Source organism: Candoia aspera, chromosome 10 (genome assembly GCF_035149785.1).
Source record: "Candoia aspera isolate rCanAsp1 chromosome 10, rCanAsp1.hap2, whole genome shotgun sequence".
In the NCBI taxonomy this organism is placed as follows: domain Eukaryota; kingdom Metazoa; phylum Chordata; class Lepidosauria; order Squamata; family Boidae; genus Candoia; species Candoia aspera.
In genome coordinates, this window is record NC_086162.1 from 24,913,797 (window position 1) to 24,930,871 (window position 17,075).

Genomic DNA, 17,075 nt, shown 5'->3' on the forward strand with positions numbered 1-17,075 from the left:
CGCGCCCGCCTTCTCCATGGTGAGACGCCCGCCTCCACCCCGACCCCGGCTGAAGAGGGACCCGCTTCCTCGCGGCGCTTCTGCGCATGAACGGCAGCGGCCGCTGCACGCGCCAGGTCCCGCCCCGTTGACGTTTCCGCCGCAGGCTCCGCCCTCGCCGTTTTCCCGCTAAGCGGTGGTTTGCGACGGCCGAGCTTGACGGCTGCTGGGTTTCCCCCCTCGGCCCCCCGTCGCTGGTTGTCAGGGCGCCTCGCTTTACGGCCCGGCGGCGATGGCGGAGGGAGAGCGGGCGGAGAACGGCGGCGGCGGCGGGGGCGGAGGGGGCGCCGGGCGGCCGCCGCAGGAAGGGGAGCCGGGGGCGCTGGAGCGAGCCGAAGTCCTCAAGACGCAGGCGAACGATTACTTCAAAGGTAGCGGCTGCGGAGAGGGAGGGGGGGAGGGAGGGGAGGCGGGGCCGGCGGGAGGGGGTGTAGCCTGCGGGGCGGGGCCAATTGCGGGAGGGGAGGGGCGGGGCTTCCAGGAGGGCGGGACCAAAGGCCATCGGGAGGAAAGGCGACTTCCTCGAGGGGTGGTCTGGGCTCGCTGGACCGCGGGCCCCATCATCCCCAGCCGGCGTGGCTGATGGGAGTTGTAGTCGGGGTGATCCCGTGCTTGCCACTGGACCGGGACCGCCCCCCCCATCCTCCCCTAGCCATCGGGGCCGAGGGGCCTTGTAGCCCCAGGCAGACTGCTGTGCGCTGGGCTGCCCCTCCATTCCCGTGGCAGCCTGGGCTGCGAACCCGTCTGGGCTCAGCGGGCGTGGCTGATGGGAGTGGGAGCCCGGCGGAATCTTTTCCCACGCTTGGCTTGGCTTGGCGAGGACGGGGCAGCCCACGCGAGGAGCCTCCCCTTCCGAGACCCTGGAGGCCAGCGTGGGAAGTGGGGCGCGCCCCACACCTCTCGCGGGTCTTCTGGGGAAGCCGGGGGCGTTGCTGCCCAAACCGGGGTCTTCTGCTTGGTTGTGGGGGAGGGTCTTCTCCGTGGGAGCGGCCCTGAGGGGGCCGCTTCGTTCAGCTTATGCGTTGGGAGAGTGGACAGGCAGCGAGGAGCATCCTCCCGAGCACCAAGAGAAGGGGAGGCTGGCAGCTCTCCTGTTGTTATCCCCCTTCACCTGAAACAGGAGTGGGCCTGCAGTCCGAGGCCTGGGCCTACATCGTGCAGCCTTGACCTCGTTTGGAGAATAATCTGTCCCTGCTTTGGTAGTTTTCTGGGCCAGGAGGAAAAGAGAGGGCAGGGGCTGTCAGAACAACCTGGTCTTGTCCAGCCCGGCATGCAGCCACCTACAGAGTGGACCGGCGGAAGCAAAGGTCTTTTTACGGACTTGAATATGGACTTAGCAGGTCCTAACCTGGCTCAGTGCCTGGCAGCCAGCCCTTCAGGGTAGGCCAGGTCAGGAAACAGAACTACGGGAAGTCTATGCTTGTGGGGTAAGATCACAGAATCTTGAAAGCCTGGCTTTGCCCCCTCTTAAGGTGGGGTTATTTTGAGTCTCTTTCTCATGTTCCCTCCTTTCTCTGGACTCTGTTGTCCTTTCCATTCTCTCTTACGATTTATTTATTCATTAGATTTGGAGGCCACTCAACTCCAGAATGACTCTGGACAGCTTACAGTCTACAATAAAAAAGTAAAACTTATCTCTTAACAGTTCTGCTAACAATTCTTGAATTCTGACATTGACTTTATTTCTGCATTCCTCCATACCAGCAAGTTGAAAGTGAATGGCACAAATAAGATTACCTCTGCTGATTGCATGCAAGCAAGGGAGCCTGAAGTGTGAACAATGCGGCCAGTTGTCCAAGCATCCACTAGAATCATCTTTAGTGAAGAGCGCAGTGATCCATCTGGAGAATTAGCATTTAAATCTGTTACAATCAGCAGTTTGCAGAGCTTTGGGAGTGTTGCTGAGAGGCGGGCCAGACCCACTGGAGCAGGTTGCTGGGTTGATAGGCTGAAACAGAGTCATTTCCCTGTAGAAAGAAGCAGATGTGCCTTTTCTTCCACAAACTGGGAAAGGCTGCCTGCCCAGAATAAGAAGATGAGCAACAGAATTCTGTTTCTTTGCCTCCTTGGGGATTCAGCAGAAAGCGATCTCCTTCCAATGGGCTCACATGAACCCTTGTTCTCGCATCTCCAACATTGTCCTTGAAAACTAGTTTTCAGTGGTGGATTTCTCTGCCTCCTTGCTGCTACAAGTGCTTCACTTTTGCTCTGCCCCCAGGTCATGTTATGATGAAGTTGGTTATTAAACAGCTCAGGTGTTTTGGACTGCCAGAATGTGGCTCTCCTTCAACCCTTGGCACGGGCGGCTTGTGCCCTGAAGGAAGAGGTGGTTATATCCTCTTAGATATAAAATATTTCATTCTGGCTTTCGTGGATCCCTGTTGCATAACATGGGAATTTTGTATATACAATAATGTGCTGCTTTTTTCTTTTCTTTTTGCCAACCTTGTAGCGGGGGGATTTGGAGATGAGTGTTCGTTAACAAAATCCGTGTGGCTGAAAACAGTCTAAAAACACGGCCAGCTCCTTGCCAACACTGTATAGTCATCATGTTCCGTTAGCTGAAGTTTGCTTCAAGGGTGGGAGTTACAGATAGGTCGGATTTCCCTAGGAACTCCAGTCCTTCTGGTGTGTGCCCTCCAGTTGTGTTTTACAGCAACTAGTGACTGCAACCGAAGCAGTAGCACTCCTGCAGGAGCATCACGAGCAAAGACGGGGCCAAACAACAGGATTGCCCTTTGGGGCGGAGTGAGGGAGAAAGAGAAAAATGGAGCGTGTCTGTGCTGTGGGCTTCACCTTTACACAGTTTGCAAAAATGCAACCATCGGCGCCTCCATGGGTCGGCCCTGGCATGTTCTGTTCATTGGGCAGAGAAGGGGATTCTTTCTTAGGTGGGTTCTGTTTCTATGGGATGTTCTTCCCCTTCCCAAAACAGAAAAGGAGAAGTCTGGATCCTGCTTTCTCTGCCCTTCTTGTTCTTATGACATGCTAAGCTGGGCTAAAATGCAGTTGGGGACCCCAGAGTTCAGGGTTTTATGGGAACCTCTCTGTTATCTTAGCAGGTGGCTGGCTGGGGAATTCTGGGAGTTGAAGTCCACACATCTCAAAGTGGCCGAGGTTGAGAAACGCTGCCTTAGCAAGCTGTGTGAACCAGGCCCCCATAATAAATCAGAATTTGATTTCCTTGTTTGGGCAAAGCCTGTTATTTGAACGCATTTTTGTAGCATGAAATGAACTGAGGACTTGCGTGTGGAATGAACTTGGCTGTGGGGGGACACAGGACAGGAATCGCACCCGGCTTTGTCACCTTCTGGCCCCTGGAGCTCAAAGGGAACTCAGAGCTGGTCTTTTTAGGGCTTCTTTCTTTCCCCCACAGTGAAGGACTATGAGAATGCAGTCAAGTATTACACCCAGGCCATTGAACTGAACCCCACCAATGCCATCTACTATGCCAACCGCAGCCTGGCCTACCTGCGGACGGAATGCTATGGCTACGCCCTGGCAGATGCCACCAGGTCCATCGACTTGGACAAAAAGTACATCAAAGGCTATTACCGCCGGGCGACCAGCAACATGGCCTTGGGGAAGTTCAAGGCGGCCTTGCGGGACTACGAGACGGTGAGTGAGAGACGTGGGGAGGGCAAGGGAAGGGGGTGGTGAGAAGGGGTTAGATGCGAGGTGGAATTTACCGAGGCCTACCACCCTCCCTTTTCTCCCCCGCCCCAGGTCGTAAAGGTGAAGCCAAACGATAAGGATGCCAAGATGAAGTACCAGGAGTGCAACAAGATTGTGAAGCAGAAAGCATTCGAGCGGGCCATTGCCAGTGACGAGCACAAGCGGTCTGTGGTCGACTCCCTGGACATAGAGAATATGAGTGAGTCGAGGCAGGAGAGCGGGCTGATGTTCCTGGGAAACTTAGCGGGGTCCCCTGGCCCGAGCCCCCGTTGTTGCCTCTTTCCAGAGGCCTCGGGGCTGCTAGCGAGGAGGTCGGCTCCCGCCCACCCCAGGAGCGAACAGGAGAGAGGGGCTGAATCAGGAGCAAGCCCTACTTGGGAGTCTTGCAAACTTGCAAGCTTAAAGTTCCTGCGAAAGGAGCTGAGGGCCCAGTGGCCCGGCCTCCCTGAAGTGGGGTGCAGGGCACAGCGCAGGGCTCTCAGACCGCCTCGGCTTTGAAGGCTCCTTCGGTGTCGATCTAATGCTGGAGGTGCTTCTGCACAGCTGCCAAAAAACTCCTACTTCTGAGCAGTAGTTCCAGAGTAGACCCTGAGTCTGTCAGATTCCTGGCTGTTTACACAGAGCCTCGGGCCTCCGTTGGACCCTCCCTGCTCTGGGAAATAGCCACTCCCTATTTTATTTGAAAAATCCAGCGTTCTCCCGAGTGCTGCCTGAAGGAGGGATGTAAATTCTCTGAATAAAGAAAACCGTGCATTGGGGGAAGGCTGTCATAAAGGCCCTAAGGGAAGATTGCAAGCTTGCTACTGTCGGGGGGTGGGCGCATGTCGGTGGCTGCACTTGGCCTTAGTGACAAACATGGCTGGACAGAAATGAAATTGGATTACTTCTTAGTGTTAGTTTCCCTAAATCTGTCATCAGTGCTTTTTTCATTTTTAGATTAAAAATTAGAAATTGGTAGCAGGGGTGGGGGGGAATCCAGGCTTTCAGGGCCCTACATAGTCACATGGAGTCAGGGTTCGTTAGAAATCAAGATGGGAAGCCAGCTGGGCGCTCTCCTGCTTCTGTTTTGGGGTTCAGGCCACTGTTTTCAGCTTGTTAGCACCTGGCTGGCTGCGCCCCCTCACAGGAACTGCTGATGCTCTGGCTTGGAAATGGAGAGGGGGGGTCTGCGCCTCCCCAGTTTCTCCCAGCATCAGCCTTTTCCAGGGGGAGCCTGACGTCCTCGTACGGATGAGCAATGCTGTTTCACGCGGGTGTCTGTGCTGGGGTTTCCTGCTAGGGCCCAAAATAGACCGGAATCTTGCGTCATAAATAGATCTTCATGTGGAGAAGTTTAATCAGTAAAAATAAATAGACTGTTGCTTGCAGCGGGCCAGCTGCTACGGCAGCCAGATCCCTTAATCTTTCAGCGTCCGGACTGAGCAGCCACACAGCGGCATCTGGTGTGCCCTCGATTCTGAATCTAAACGTCCTGCAAGCCGCAGCTTTTCCCAACCCATCTATTTCTTAAAAGAAAGCTGGACAGCGGACGCAGGGAGAACAATTCCTGTAGTTTGAGGTTGGCAGTTCAGCCGAATTTTCAGGAAAGCAGCTGCACACATCTTAATTACAGGAAGGGCATCTTGGCATGTCTCCTAAATGCCACAGGAGGGGCCTGTCCTGAAATCCCTGTGTGCCCCTCCCTCCTGGTAGTCTGCTTCCATCCCCAGCAAGTGATTTGAGGGCTTTGCCCAGACCTGAAAAAATGGCAGCAATTTTTTTTTAACCAATCAGGAGGGTCTTTGGTGAGACTTTTGGGAACGCCGAGGGCTGGCTTCCCTGAGACACAGCTCAGCTGGCCTCCCGTTGCCACTGACAGCTGCCAAAAAGAGCAGGATGCTTTCTCAGTTCACCCGGATTCCTCCATGAAGGGGTGGGAGATCTGGAAGTTCTTCAGTGACTGTCTTACCGACACAAGGGCATTTTTAATTTTTTCCTTGGGCTTAAAGCAGGGCTGCGAAGCTGCACATAGGCTGCCTGCAGTCCTTCCGCCCTCTTGTTCCGCTGCCTTTGGCCTTCTGCCTTAGAGCGTGCTGCTGAACCCTGGTGGCAGGATGTCACTTCCTTGCCCCCTCTTCCTTTTTGCCCACTCAGTCCTGTCAGTAACAGAACGGCTATGCCTCTTCTTCGACCCTCAGAGTCAGGAAAGTAATAAGAAACTAAGAGGCAGTGCCTGGCTGGGAAGCAGTTGCCCCAGCTGCGCTAAAGAACAAGGCGCGGGGCCTGGTTCCTGTTCAGTCCTGGAAGGAGGAAGCCGGGAATGCCCTGCGCCTCCCCAGCACAGCCTTGGCTGACCACCTCGCTCCTTCTGTCCCGTCCTCCTCAGCTATCGAGGATGAGTACAGTGGCCCCAAACTGGAGAATGGGAAAGTGACCCTGGAGTTCATGAAGGACCTGATGCAGTGGTACAAGGAGCAGAAGAAGCTCCACAGGAAATGTGCATATCAGGTAACTGCCCTGCCCCTCCCTGCCCCTTATACAGGGAGTCCTCACTTAACAACTGCATTTTCAGTTGCTAATGCAGTCCTTAAGCGAGGCATCACAGGACCGGACCCGATTATACGACCTTTTGTACCGCGGCCGTTAAGCGAATCACAGCGGCCGTTAAGCAAACCAGTGGTTCCCTATTAATTTGGCTGGTTGGGAGCTGGCTGGGAAGGTCGTAAATCACAATCACAGGACCGCAGGATGCTGCAGCCGGTCATAAGTGCGAGCTGGTTGCCGAGCACCCAAACTGCGATCGCGGGACTGCAGGGGTGGTGCGACAGTTGTAACTTTGAGGACGCGTTGTAAGTAACTTTTTTAGCCCTGCCGTGTATCTGAACCGTCATTAAGCGGATGGTAATTTAGTGAGGACTACCTGTATGCTGTCACATCGGGAGGGTGGAAAGGCTGGGTTCAGAGCGTGGGGAGAACCATGAGGCTGCTCCTTGTAACGATACGATGCTTTAAGCAACCTGAACCTCAGGATCTGGCGCAGGAGCAAATCTGGTGGCCTGCAGGGAGGGGAGGTTTCCATCCGTTGTTTTTTCTAGCATCCCACAGCACACCCACCCAGCTTCTCCACAGCTTGAGAGCGAAGACAGGCAGTCCACGGGATGGGACGGTCTGAGGCGCTCAAACGAAGCCCGTGTCGCCTGGCCTGCAGCAGTGAAGATGGGGGTAAAACCGTGGAAAGAGGCAACGAAGTCTAGAGGTTCTACGATTTCTCGCAGCCCTCCTATCAGGCACCCCCCCCCCCTTCCAGTTCCGGGAATCGCCTGCATTTAACAGGCAGGGCAGGCCAGTTTGTCTAATGCCAGATTGAGGGGAAACAAGTTGTTCTGAAAAGAAAACAAAGGTTTCAACTCTCTTTCCTCGGTCCTTAAAGTGCTGTCACACTTTGGGGTGGGGGGTGTTAAGGTTGTCCGTGATCCTGAACGTTGGGGACGTCTGCTTTAAAATACCGGCAAGGGACTTAAGGGCTTCGCTGAATCTGAGCTGACCCTGAGGGCGGATTATGTGGAAAGGCTTCGCGCCCCGGCCCAGGTCGTTGCGTTCCCCTTTCCTCCCTGCCTGCCGGTCAGCAGCAACCCTTTTCCCTCCTGCAGATCTTGGTGCAAGTGAAGGAGGTGCTGTCGAAACTGCCCACCCTCGTAGAAACCACGTTAAAAGAGGTACGGGGATCTTTCTCCCTGGGGTAGCTTGTTTGTATGTTTTACTCACTACTGTCACACCCACCAAGGTAGCCCGCCCATTTCAAAGTCGCAACTCGGGGTGGCGCCTCTTGGATTAAAGGAACAAAACAACATAGTTTAAAAACAAGAGTAAGAAAAAAGAAAATAATGAAAATAGAAAATACTTGGATGGCGCACCTGTGATTCCTCCCTTACTCCCATAACTCTTGTTTTGGAATGTGAGGACTCTCTAGTCTGGTATTTCTCAATCTGGGCCACTTTCAGATGTGTGGACCTCAACTCCCAGAATTCCCCAGCCAGCATGGCTGGCTGGGGAATTCTGGGAGTTGAAGTCCGCGCATCTTAAAGTGGCCCAGGTTGAGAAACTCTGCTCAGATTGCTCTCAGATTACCTTTGGCCTGCAACTTGCCTTTTTTTGGTGTGAAAGTGGCACCCACAAATTATCCCCCACCTCCCCGGGTCCTTTCCATTTAGTTCCACTGGTGCATCTCAGTTCCATCTGTTCTCTTTGAACTTGGGTATCTGTTTAACAGGCCCATCCTGTCAACGGTTCTCTCGTTGCCAGTGCTAACTAGAAATAATAATTTTGTGGTCAGTCTAGGAGCCCCCGAGGAATCCATTAACCTCTTTGGAGTCAGGGAGGGGTGGCGGTGGCAGGACCATGCAATTAGGCGAGGTGGATTTGCATCACCACCCCGCACATGCTCTCGCGTGGCCTTTCTCGGGTTATGCTGCTCACGTCCCGAGCTTGTCCCTGTTCTGTGGATTTCTTGCCTCCCTAAAAACGTCTGGGGTCATTTGCACCTGACAAGACCAAGCAAAGTGTTTTGATGTCTGGCGGAAAGCACCAAAGTGGATTTTCCTGGGTCCCCTTATGAATTAGCTAGGGGCACAAGGTCTCCTGGGACTTATTTAGTGGAAAAACAAGAGGAGAAAAATTATCCAGGGATGGTGATAAATGCTCGTATCTGACTCATCTTTATGACCTCTGCTGCCTCTTTGTCTTCTTTTCTTTCCTTTAATCTAGACAGAGAAAATTACTGTCTGTGGAGACACCCACGGGCAGTACTATGACCTTCTGAATATATTTGAGTTGAACGGGCTGCCCTCGGAAAATAATCCATACGTATCTTTTGGTGGTACTTCTCTGGGCTGCTGTAAGCTCTGGTGATCTGCTCCTTGGAGAGAAAGGCAGCTGTTTAGGTTCTGGGCCAGCTGTAGTTCTACCCCAGCCGGAACAGGAGTCCTCTTCCTGTTGTCACTTTGTGCCAGGGCCTAGGAGAGCTGGGGCCAGCTGAAGCTGTCTCTGTCCCCCATCGGCTGGAGGCCCTTCTCCGAACCTCTGGGTGTGCTGGGCAGTGCCCTGGGATTGTCAGACAACGCTCAGCTCTTGCACTCTGACATTCTTACAAGGGGAGGCTTCTTGAAACCAAAGTTGGGTCTCAGGTATTTCACAGAAGCTAGCTCGGTGTTTTTCAAACTTGGCCACTTGAAGATGGGTGGACTTCAACACCCAGAGTTCCCCAGCCAGCCACCCATCTTCAGGTGGCCAAGTTTGAAAAACACCGAGCTAGGAGATTCCACAAGACTTTGTCAGAGTCTTTCTAGAATGAAGGGCGGGTGGAATTTCCAAAAATTCAACTGTGTGGTTTTTGTAATTGCTCCTTCAGTTTCCCCGAAACGGCTGACATTAACTCAGCAGCCTCTGGCTGGCCATTGTCTCGGCCTGGTTTCAGCACTCCAACCTTTGGCTTACATTAACACTTGGTTTTCTTCCTAGCAGCTCTGGGTAGAATGCAGAACAGGTTCTTTGGTGGGGGGAATAAGAAGGAGCCTTAAGGAGGCATGAGGGTGGGTGTGGAGAAGCTGGGAGAATGAGGTGGGGGGGAAGCACCATGTTTCCCAAGCGGATTGTGTTTTTTTCCTGAGCAAGCCCCACCCCAGCTATTCAATGGGGATTTTGTTGACCGTGGTTCCTTCTCCGTGGAGGTGATACTAACACTCTTTGGTTTCAAGCTGCTATATCCCGATCATTTCCACTTACTCCGAGGTAAGCATCTGATTCTCCAAATATTTGTGGGTCAGGGAGGGGCAGGATGGCGGGCTGGCCCCTCCCAGGCAGCTCCGTGCTCACCTTTGCCCTGTTGTGCTGTTCGTTCATTAGTTCATTCAGTTTGTAAAGCCACCCATCTCGCCATAGCGACTCGGGGGGGCTAACGTCTTATAAAAACCCAGTCCAAATAAATGTAAAAAACAACGGTGTTTTGTTGGTCCCTCTCAAGTCCTTTCAAAAAAGCCCCACCCCGCTCTGGCGATTGCCATCTGGTGACGGATGACTGGGGAAGTTTTCCCCAACGGCACTTTATGGCGAGGCTTTAGTGCGGTGTGTGAGCATTGGTACCTGGAGGGTTGAGCATGACACCTGCACCTTCCCCTTCAGGTTGTGCTTCTCTCTAGGTCTCAACAGTGACCTGGCTCTCACGCGATGCCGACCTGTGGTTTATCGAATATATCTCATTGGGCAAGGCTGGTGCCCTCCATGCTAAACCATAAACCAGGATAAGCAAATCACGCTGGCCAAGTTGCTGCAGCGTGTCATGCCAGAACCAAACCATCAGGTTAGCGTATCCTCCAGCGGTCATTGTTAGTGTCTTCCAGGCTTGCTTTGAACCAAAATGAAGGTGTAAAATTTCTCCTGAATAATTGCGTTGCCACCTTGCAATTGCTTGAGTTGAGAAGATGTCTCATCCCAGACTGAGGAAATCAACTTTCCTTAATCTAGTCCCTTCCGAGATGAGTTTCAACCCTTATCACCCCTGACAACAGCTGCACAGGAGCGCTGGTGCCGAGAGATGCCATCAGGAACACACCAGAAGGATGCTGTGCTGGGAAGCTGCCCAAAGCATCTTCATCACAGGGCTGTCCCCAGTCAGCCATTTTGTGGGGGGAGCTCCCCCTGACCTTTACAGCTCTAAGTCCTTCAGGCCTGATCAGCACAGCTGGTGGGGTTAAGGATTACAGTGTTGGAGGCCAACATGTTTAGAGGACCCTTGGTGGCCTCCTTCCCTCGCTCAACCAGCAATCCAACTCTGCTTGAGGCAGCCACAGTCACCAGGGCGGCGTTTAGGGTTATTTGGGGAGAGGTGTTGAGCCTATTTATTTATTAGAATTATTAACCACCTCAGCTGACTCAGGTGAGCTCATGCGTATCCCCAGATTGCGGCTCAGCACAACACTGGAGGACACCCACGTGTTGCGAGGGAACGGGGCCCCCTCAGGGTTGGTTCCAACCTCCTTTGGGCACAGAAGTTCCCTTGGCCGGAAAACGCAAGCTGGAGCGTGTACGACAAAGCCCTGCTTTGGGTTGGATGTTTAATGCCTCCCGATTCCCTCCACCCTTCAGGGAACCACGAAACGGACAACATGAATCAGATCTACGGCTTCGAAGGCGAGGTCAAAGCCAAGTACACAGCTCAGATGTTTGAGCTCTTCAGCGAAGTCTTTGAATGGCTGCCCTTGGTGCAGTGCATCAACGGCAAAGTTCTGGTAAGGTGGCCGGGCGGGCTGGGTAGGGCCAGAGGGGTCCAGGGAGAGTCACGGAAGCCAAGGTGGCCGTCCTGGCCACGTGACTGAGGCACTTTGGGTTGTGGCCGCCATCTCTGGCTCCTGCAGTGCCCCCCTCCTGAGGCTCTTTGGACACCCCTGCCTGGCTCAGGCTGATCCCAGCTCCCCCCCACCAGATAATGCACGGTGGACTTTTCAGTGAAGACGGCGTCACGTTAGACGATATCAGGAAGATTGAGAGGAATCGCCAGCCTCCAGACTCAGGTGAGCGAAAGGCTCGGTGGGGGAGTCCCGGGGGCGTATAATCGCCTCCGGTGTCTAGCTGGATGGGGTGCTTCCTGCTTTCGTGAGGTCCCATTTGCCTAAATAAACCAACCCTGGCTTGACTTTCCCCAACCAACCAGCTTCCAGACACTTTGGGCTGCGGCTGCCAGGTTGCATGACCATCATGGCTGAGGGTCTTGTTGCCCAAGATCTCTGGAGGGGGAGGAAGCCGCTAAACTTTATCACGGGTGGTGTTTATGGGTGCGTATATCTGCCCCCCTGTACTGTGGACTTTGCCTCCTGGGTGGGCCTGTTAGCAGAAGCTTAGCTGTGCCAAAATATCTCAGATGTCCTGGCCTGGCAATGAAATATGCTGGGGGAGTGGGGTAGAATTAGATACCTGCACATTGAGGCTTCTGGTGAGAACAGAGAGGCAGTCTGGAATCCTGGATTCCGGTAGATGGGCAAAAACCAGGGGAGATTTAGTAAAAGGTTAGTTTTGTCAAGAATGGTCTGCTAATGTTCTGTGTTGTGTTTTTTGCCTGCCTTGTTCTGTTCACTTGACCTCTTGTCTTCTCTTGGGCAGGTCCCATGTGTGACTTGCTCTGGTCGGACCCCCAACCCCAGGTGAGTCCAGCTCTGGCACTCCTGGTGCCCTTCAACTTAGGGTTCAGCTTTTGGCATCATCTAAGCCCCAACTGACCCCTGGGATCCTGGCCTGGCATTGCACACACACGGCCTTTGAATCAGCTGTTCTCTTCCCCAAGCTTCTGATTCTCCAAGACTGGACGTGGCCCTTTCTTCAGCTGCTATTAACTGAAAATCCCCCTCCCCTTCCCTTGGGCCTGGCTTTGCACCACGCCCCAATCCCTGATCGAACGGGGTGGCAATCAGATAAAATCTTTCTTAACGGCCAAAGACCAGCACAAATGGGGTTGGCAGTTTGTGGCACAGCACGTGGTGAGAAATGCGGCCCGTGTTGAACCAGGCTGTTATTCTAAACTATGGTCAGCGCATTCAGGCGCTGTGTGTTTGGGGAGCAGAGGACTGGTGTCTGTGAAGCGGGTTTCAGGGTTTAATGCGTTGTGGGAACCCAGCCAAGGTGTCGCAAATAGGAAAACACTGTGGGGGCCAGGACATGCAAAGAAAATAGTGCTAGCTGGTGTGGCTGGTTCATAGAACTGCGGGCCACTGTAGGGAGGGGGGAAAACCCTTCAAAAACAACATGCTGTTAGAGGTCCTCCCCCCTTCCCTTCCCCCCAGTTTTAAGAGGAGGGCAGGACTGAGATAGAAGCCTCACCAAAGCCGCATCTCCACCCATCCAGCCCTGGGTGCTTTACCCACCATTGTAGAGAGTAAGGAAGATGCTCTCGATGGGGATAGGCAGGCCCTGTTGACTCGGCCAAGGGGGCCGAAGCATTTTTGGGTTCACAGAAATGCTCAGACGACACCGGGAAGCAGCCCAGAAGCCCCCCTGAGTTACTGAACGAGGAGGAGGAGGCGGCGGCCCAGCAGACTCAGACTTGCAGGGTCCCGCGGTTGTAGTGCCCTGCCCTTGACTGAGCAGCGGCTCCCCTGGTGCCTCTTTCAGAATGGCCGGTCAGTCAGCAAGCGGGGCGTGAGCTGCCAGTTTGGGCCCGACGTCACCAAGAGTTTCCTGGAGCGCAACCATTTAGACTACATCATCCGCAGCCACGAGGTGAAGCCCGAGGGCTACGAGGTGGCTCACGATGGGAAGTGCGTCACGGTCTTCTCGGCCCCCAACTACTGGTGAGTTGGGGGGCAGCTGGGGAGGCCCCCATGAAAGGGCTCTGTAGGGGGCAAGTTAGACGAGGGCGACCAGAAATCAGGAGGAGCTGGGGAGCCCCTTCTCTGGCGCTCAGATTTTATTCATTTTTTTGTTTTTGGAGACGGATGGACATTGAGACCTTTAAGTGAGGGCCTGTGGCAAAAACGTGGGCAGCACCTTCACTGGTTAGCTGAGTGCCCTTCCCTCGAGGGGGGAGGACGACACCCCCCCCCCCCCCAGCATGTAGAAACGTAGCACCTCGGTGGAGTTCTGGCTCTGCTTTTGCCCTGAGATGCTACCTTTTTAGCCTTCAAGAGGGTGGTTTTATTTAAATAGGACAGGGCCGGCTGGCCTTCTCATCCGCCCTTGGCCATGATGTTGAGTGCTAATGGCGGCTGGTGTTTTGTGCTGCTTGTGGCTGGGGAGGGGAGGTTATGTAATGCCCCCACACACACGTACGCGCACGCTTAGGAATGGCATCGGGGGATCTGCTTCCTACCCTGAAGCCGGCCGGCTGCATCAGCAGGAACCGGCTCAAACCTGGAGACGGGATCTTTGCTAAGGAGCGCTGCGTGTCCGGGGAGTGAAGGGGTAGCAAGAGGCACCCTTGCAATCCCACCCCTCCTGGAAGAGCCACCCCCCTCCCTGCTCCTCCAGCTGCTCTGAGAACAGCTGGGCCGACTTGCTTTTTCCGTCCCTCTTTTGCTAGTGACCAAATGGGTAATAAGGGGGCCTACATCCATTTGCAAGGCTTGGACCTGCGGCCAGAGTTCCACCAGTTCACAGCAGTGGTGAGTGCTTGCTTCTGGGGCGAGGCAGGTCCTCGCACTCCGGCTTCCCTGCCCTGGGCTCTGCGAGGCCTCCCGGCAGATTCACCAAGGCTTGCTTGCTTCCTTCCTTCCTCCCTTCCTCAGCCTCATCCGAACATTAAGCCAATGGTTTATGCCAATTCGCTGCTGCAGCTGGGGATGATGTAAGCTGCCTTCCACCTCTGCTGACCGGCCCCCTCCCAGCCCGCCTGGAGGTCCACACGCTGGGCAGTGACCGTGATTTCATTTTCTTCATTTTCTTTTCTCTCTTTTTTTTTTTACTATTTCCCCCAACGTCAGCCTTCACTACGAAGCAGGATTGTGTTGCGGGCAGGGGGATGGGGCGAGGCAGCCGAATCTGTGGCAGGGGTGGGGTTGCGGGGGGGGAGAGTCCCTTTCCTCAAAAGGCAGGTTCGGACCAGAGGTGGCTCTTTTCCCACACTCGCTAACGTTGCGTGCTCACCCCCGGGAGAAACGGCAGCCAGAGCGTTAGAAACAAAATGATTTTTAGAAATATATATTTTGGAAGACTGTATTTATTCCCTAAGCCCTCATTTTTTTTTTGTACTCTTCACCCCCTTCCATTCCCTGCCACTGGGCATTCCAGAGGGAGAGCCGGTGGGGAAAGTGGGGGCTTGCTTGTTGGCCAGCACGGTGTCTCTCTGTCACCAAAAGTCTTCAAGGGGGCAGCTTTCCTCTGCCCTCTCCCCCTCCTTCCTCCGCTGAGCTGCGCTCGTGTCTGTTGGAGCCAAAGTTCAGCTAATATGTTCTGAGCCGCAGCGGCCAAAGGTCAGGGGCCACTCGGAAGAGGGACATGTGGGTGAAAGGGCCATCTCCCCCCCCCAACCACCATTAAGCTTTTTTCATCCATGTCTGCCCTCCCTTGGCAGAGAGGAAGGAAGAACCCAACCCAGCCCTTGATCAGCACTGACCAGCGGCTTTCCCTGCATCCGCGGTGGTGATGCGCACTTGGCCTTGCCTGAACCCCGAGTGTGTGTGCAGATTGGTCCTGGGGTGGGTGGAGGAAACTAGGCAGCAGGTCAGAAGCCAAGGCAGGGGGTGTGTGGCCTGCCTCGGCTTCTGTCTCAGACCCAGCTTTGGAAAGTAAGTAGATGAACAACGCTGAATTCTTCCCCAAATCTTCAGCTTACTTGCCAGAGGCCGGCTTCACGGCACCACATGGTGAGGCTGTGAGCAAAGGCAGGGATGCAGGAAGGGGGGCAGTGGAGGCTGGCCCTGGGGCTTCCTGCAGCCTGTCCTTCCATCTCTGTAGCTGTCCTTTTGCTCTCCGGAGAGATGCAGGTCAGGGGAACCCCACGTCGGCTCGCCATGCTTCCCAAGTCCTGGTGGACTGTCCTGCATCACTTCTTGGTGACGGTTTTGGGTAGAATTCTCCCAGTCCAAGGTGTTTGGCATCTTGAGGGTGGGGGGCCGGGCTTCTGCAGTTCCAGTTGTTTTCAGCTTTGAAATCTCATGGACCTTTGTTGCTTTAGAGAGAGAAACAGCCCCCCTTTATCTCCCCCCCCGCCAGCCGCAGAGGCAAAGTCATCTGCCTGCTGGGTGGACGATGGTCCTCCTCCCTTCCTCTCTCTGAGTCCTCTTCCTCAGAAACCTGTGACGACAAAAAGGGGCTGTGGAGGGAGCACAGAACTGGGGAGGGGGACAGGTCGGTGGTGGTGTGCATTGCACTCACGTTCCTTCTCCCTCCACGCGCCCAGGGACCTCCCGTGTCCACTCTTGCCCTGTGGAAGGGGCCTCCTTTTGGCTTTCCCAAACCGAAGCCAGGCTGCCTGTTTTATTTTTTTACTTTTGTGGCTGAGAAGAAGAGAAGCAAGCAAATGTACTACAAGCACTTTGGGTGTTCTTTTCCCCATGCTGACTATGGAGGGTTTTTATATACATCCAGGATTCCTTTGCCACTCGCCCTCCTACCTACTGAGCTATTTTACTGTCTGTAATTAAACAAAAGATGTTAAAATAAAATAACTATTGAAAGACTTGCCAGCTTGGTGTCAGCCTTTCTTTCTCACTTCCAAAAGATTAAATCCTCTACGCCAGCGTTTCTCAACCTTGGCCACTTTAAGATCCGTGGACTTCAACTCCCAGAATTCCCCAGCCAGCTGTGCTGGGAGTTGAAGTCCACGGATCTTAAAGTGGCCAAGGTTGAGAAACAGCTGTGCTGGCTGGGGAATTCTGGGAGTTGAAGTCCACGGATCTTAAAGTGGCCACGGTTGAGAAACAGCTGTGCTGGCTGGGGAATTCTGGGAGTTGAAGTCCACAGATCTTAAAGTGGCCAAGGTTGAGAAACACTGATCCATAGGTTCAGCCTGGTTGACCCAGCTCTCTAAACCAGAGAGGGATTTGTCTTATCAGCAAGTTGTGGTTTATAAGCCAAGTTTTGCAGCTTAACAGGTTGTGCAGCCCATCTAATTATAGTTTGTTTAGTAAACCATGGTTGACTGTACTGGGGTTTTGGTACTGTGTAACCCCAGTCTTGCATCATTGCTCATTTCTAAAGTAGGTCCTGTAGCAGGGCTTCAGCCTGGCACACAGGTTGGACTGCAAATCCCAGAATTACCAGCAGCGTGTGCCAAACTGGAGATCCCTGTTGATTGGTGGAGAGTCTTCTGAGCAGAGCATCGAAATTGCGGACAGGGTGGAAGCAGAAACGGAGCTGAGTGGAAACACTGCCACCTTCTGGTCAAAGAAGGCAACTGACAGCTTCAGGGCCCTTATTGCAGAATCCCTGGGATTCTCTGAAAGGGCCCCGAGGGAAGGAAAAGAAATCTGATGAAAAAACAGCTCTCTTCCTCGTCTTCACAGAAAGCAGCTCAAGTTGCAGATGCCAGCTGGTTCTAAGCTGTTTGCGGGGTAAAAGCTGCCGCCAAGTCTGTTTGGGGACCTGCTCCTGCATGCGGTTCAAGCTGCTCAAAAGACCCCCTTCTTCCTTCTCTCCCCCCACCTTGCCAAAACCAGAAATAGCCATTCCTTTGATGCACTGCCAGCCACAGTCCTGTGTTGGGAGAATCAATATAAAAGGCGGGGGGTGGGGGTGGATCAGTTGTAGTTTTTCCAATATCTATGAGTACCAATTTGAATCAAAAAGAAGAGGAGGGACATTTCTTTTGAAGAAAGAGAAAACAAGAAGGTCAAGGGCAATATTAAAAGATCCCCCTTGGGGGGGGAACCCAAAAGGATGCATAAATAGAGGAAGGAAAC

General features: G+C 53.8%; 1 protein-coding gene across 1 annotated transcript; it reads left to right on the plus strand.

Annotated features, from left to right (window-relative positions):
• Positions 1-256: 256 nt before the first annotated feature.
• Positions 257-15,853, plus strand: PPP5C (protein phosphatase 5 catalytic subunit). The gene is made up of 13 exons (XM_063312413.1): positions 257-410; positions 3,416-3,657; positions 3,766-3,913; positions 6,080-6,201; positions 7,344-7,409; positions 8,458-8,556; positions 9,375-9,480; positions 10,834-10,976; positions 11,171-11,258; positions 11,845-11,885; positions 12,850-13,028; positions 13,757-13,838; positions 13,962-15,853. The coding sequence occupies exons 1-13, from the start codon at positions 272-274 to the stop codon at positions 14,022-14,024; spliced, it is 1,518 nt and encodes a 505-aa protein (XP_063168483.1). The 5' UTR covers positions 257-271; the 3' UTR covers positions 14,025-15,853.
• Positions 15,854-17,075: the final 1,222 nt, after the last annotated feature.

Excerpts from the sequence above, each read along its gene's own strand:
- PPP5C (XM_063312413.1), top strand. The coding sequence starts at position 272 with ATGGCGGAGGGAGAGCGGGCGGAGAACGGCGGCGGCGGCGGGGGCGGA. Across the intron at positions 7,410-8,457 it reads TAGAAACCACGTTAAAAGAG|ACAGAGAAAATTACTGTCTG; the intron begins GTACGGGGATCT and ends CCTTTAATCTAG. Across the intron at positions 13,839-13,961 it reads TCCACCAGTTCACAGCAGTG|CCTCATCCGAACATTAAGCC; the intron begins GTGAGTGCTTGC and ends TCCCTTCCTCAG.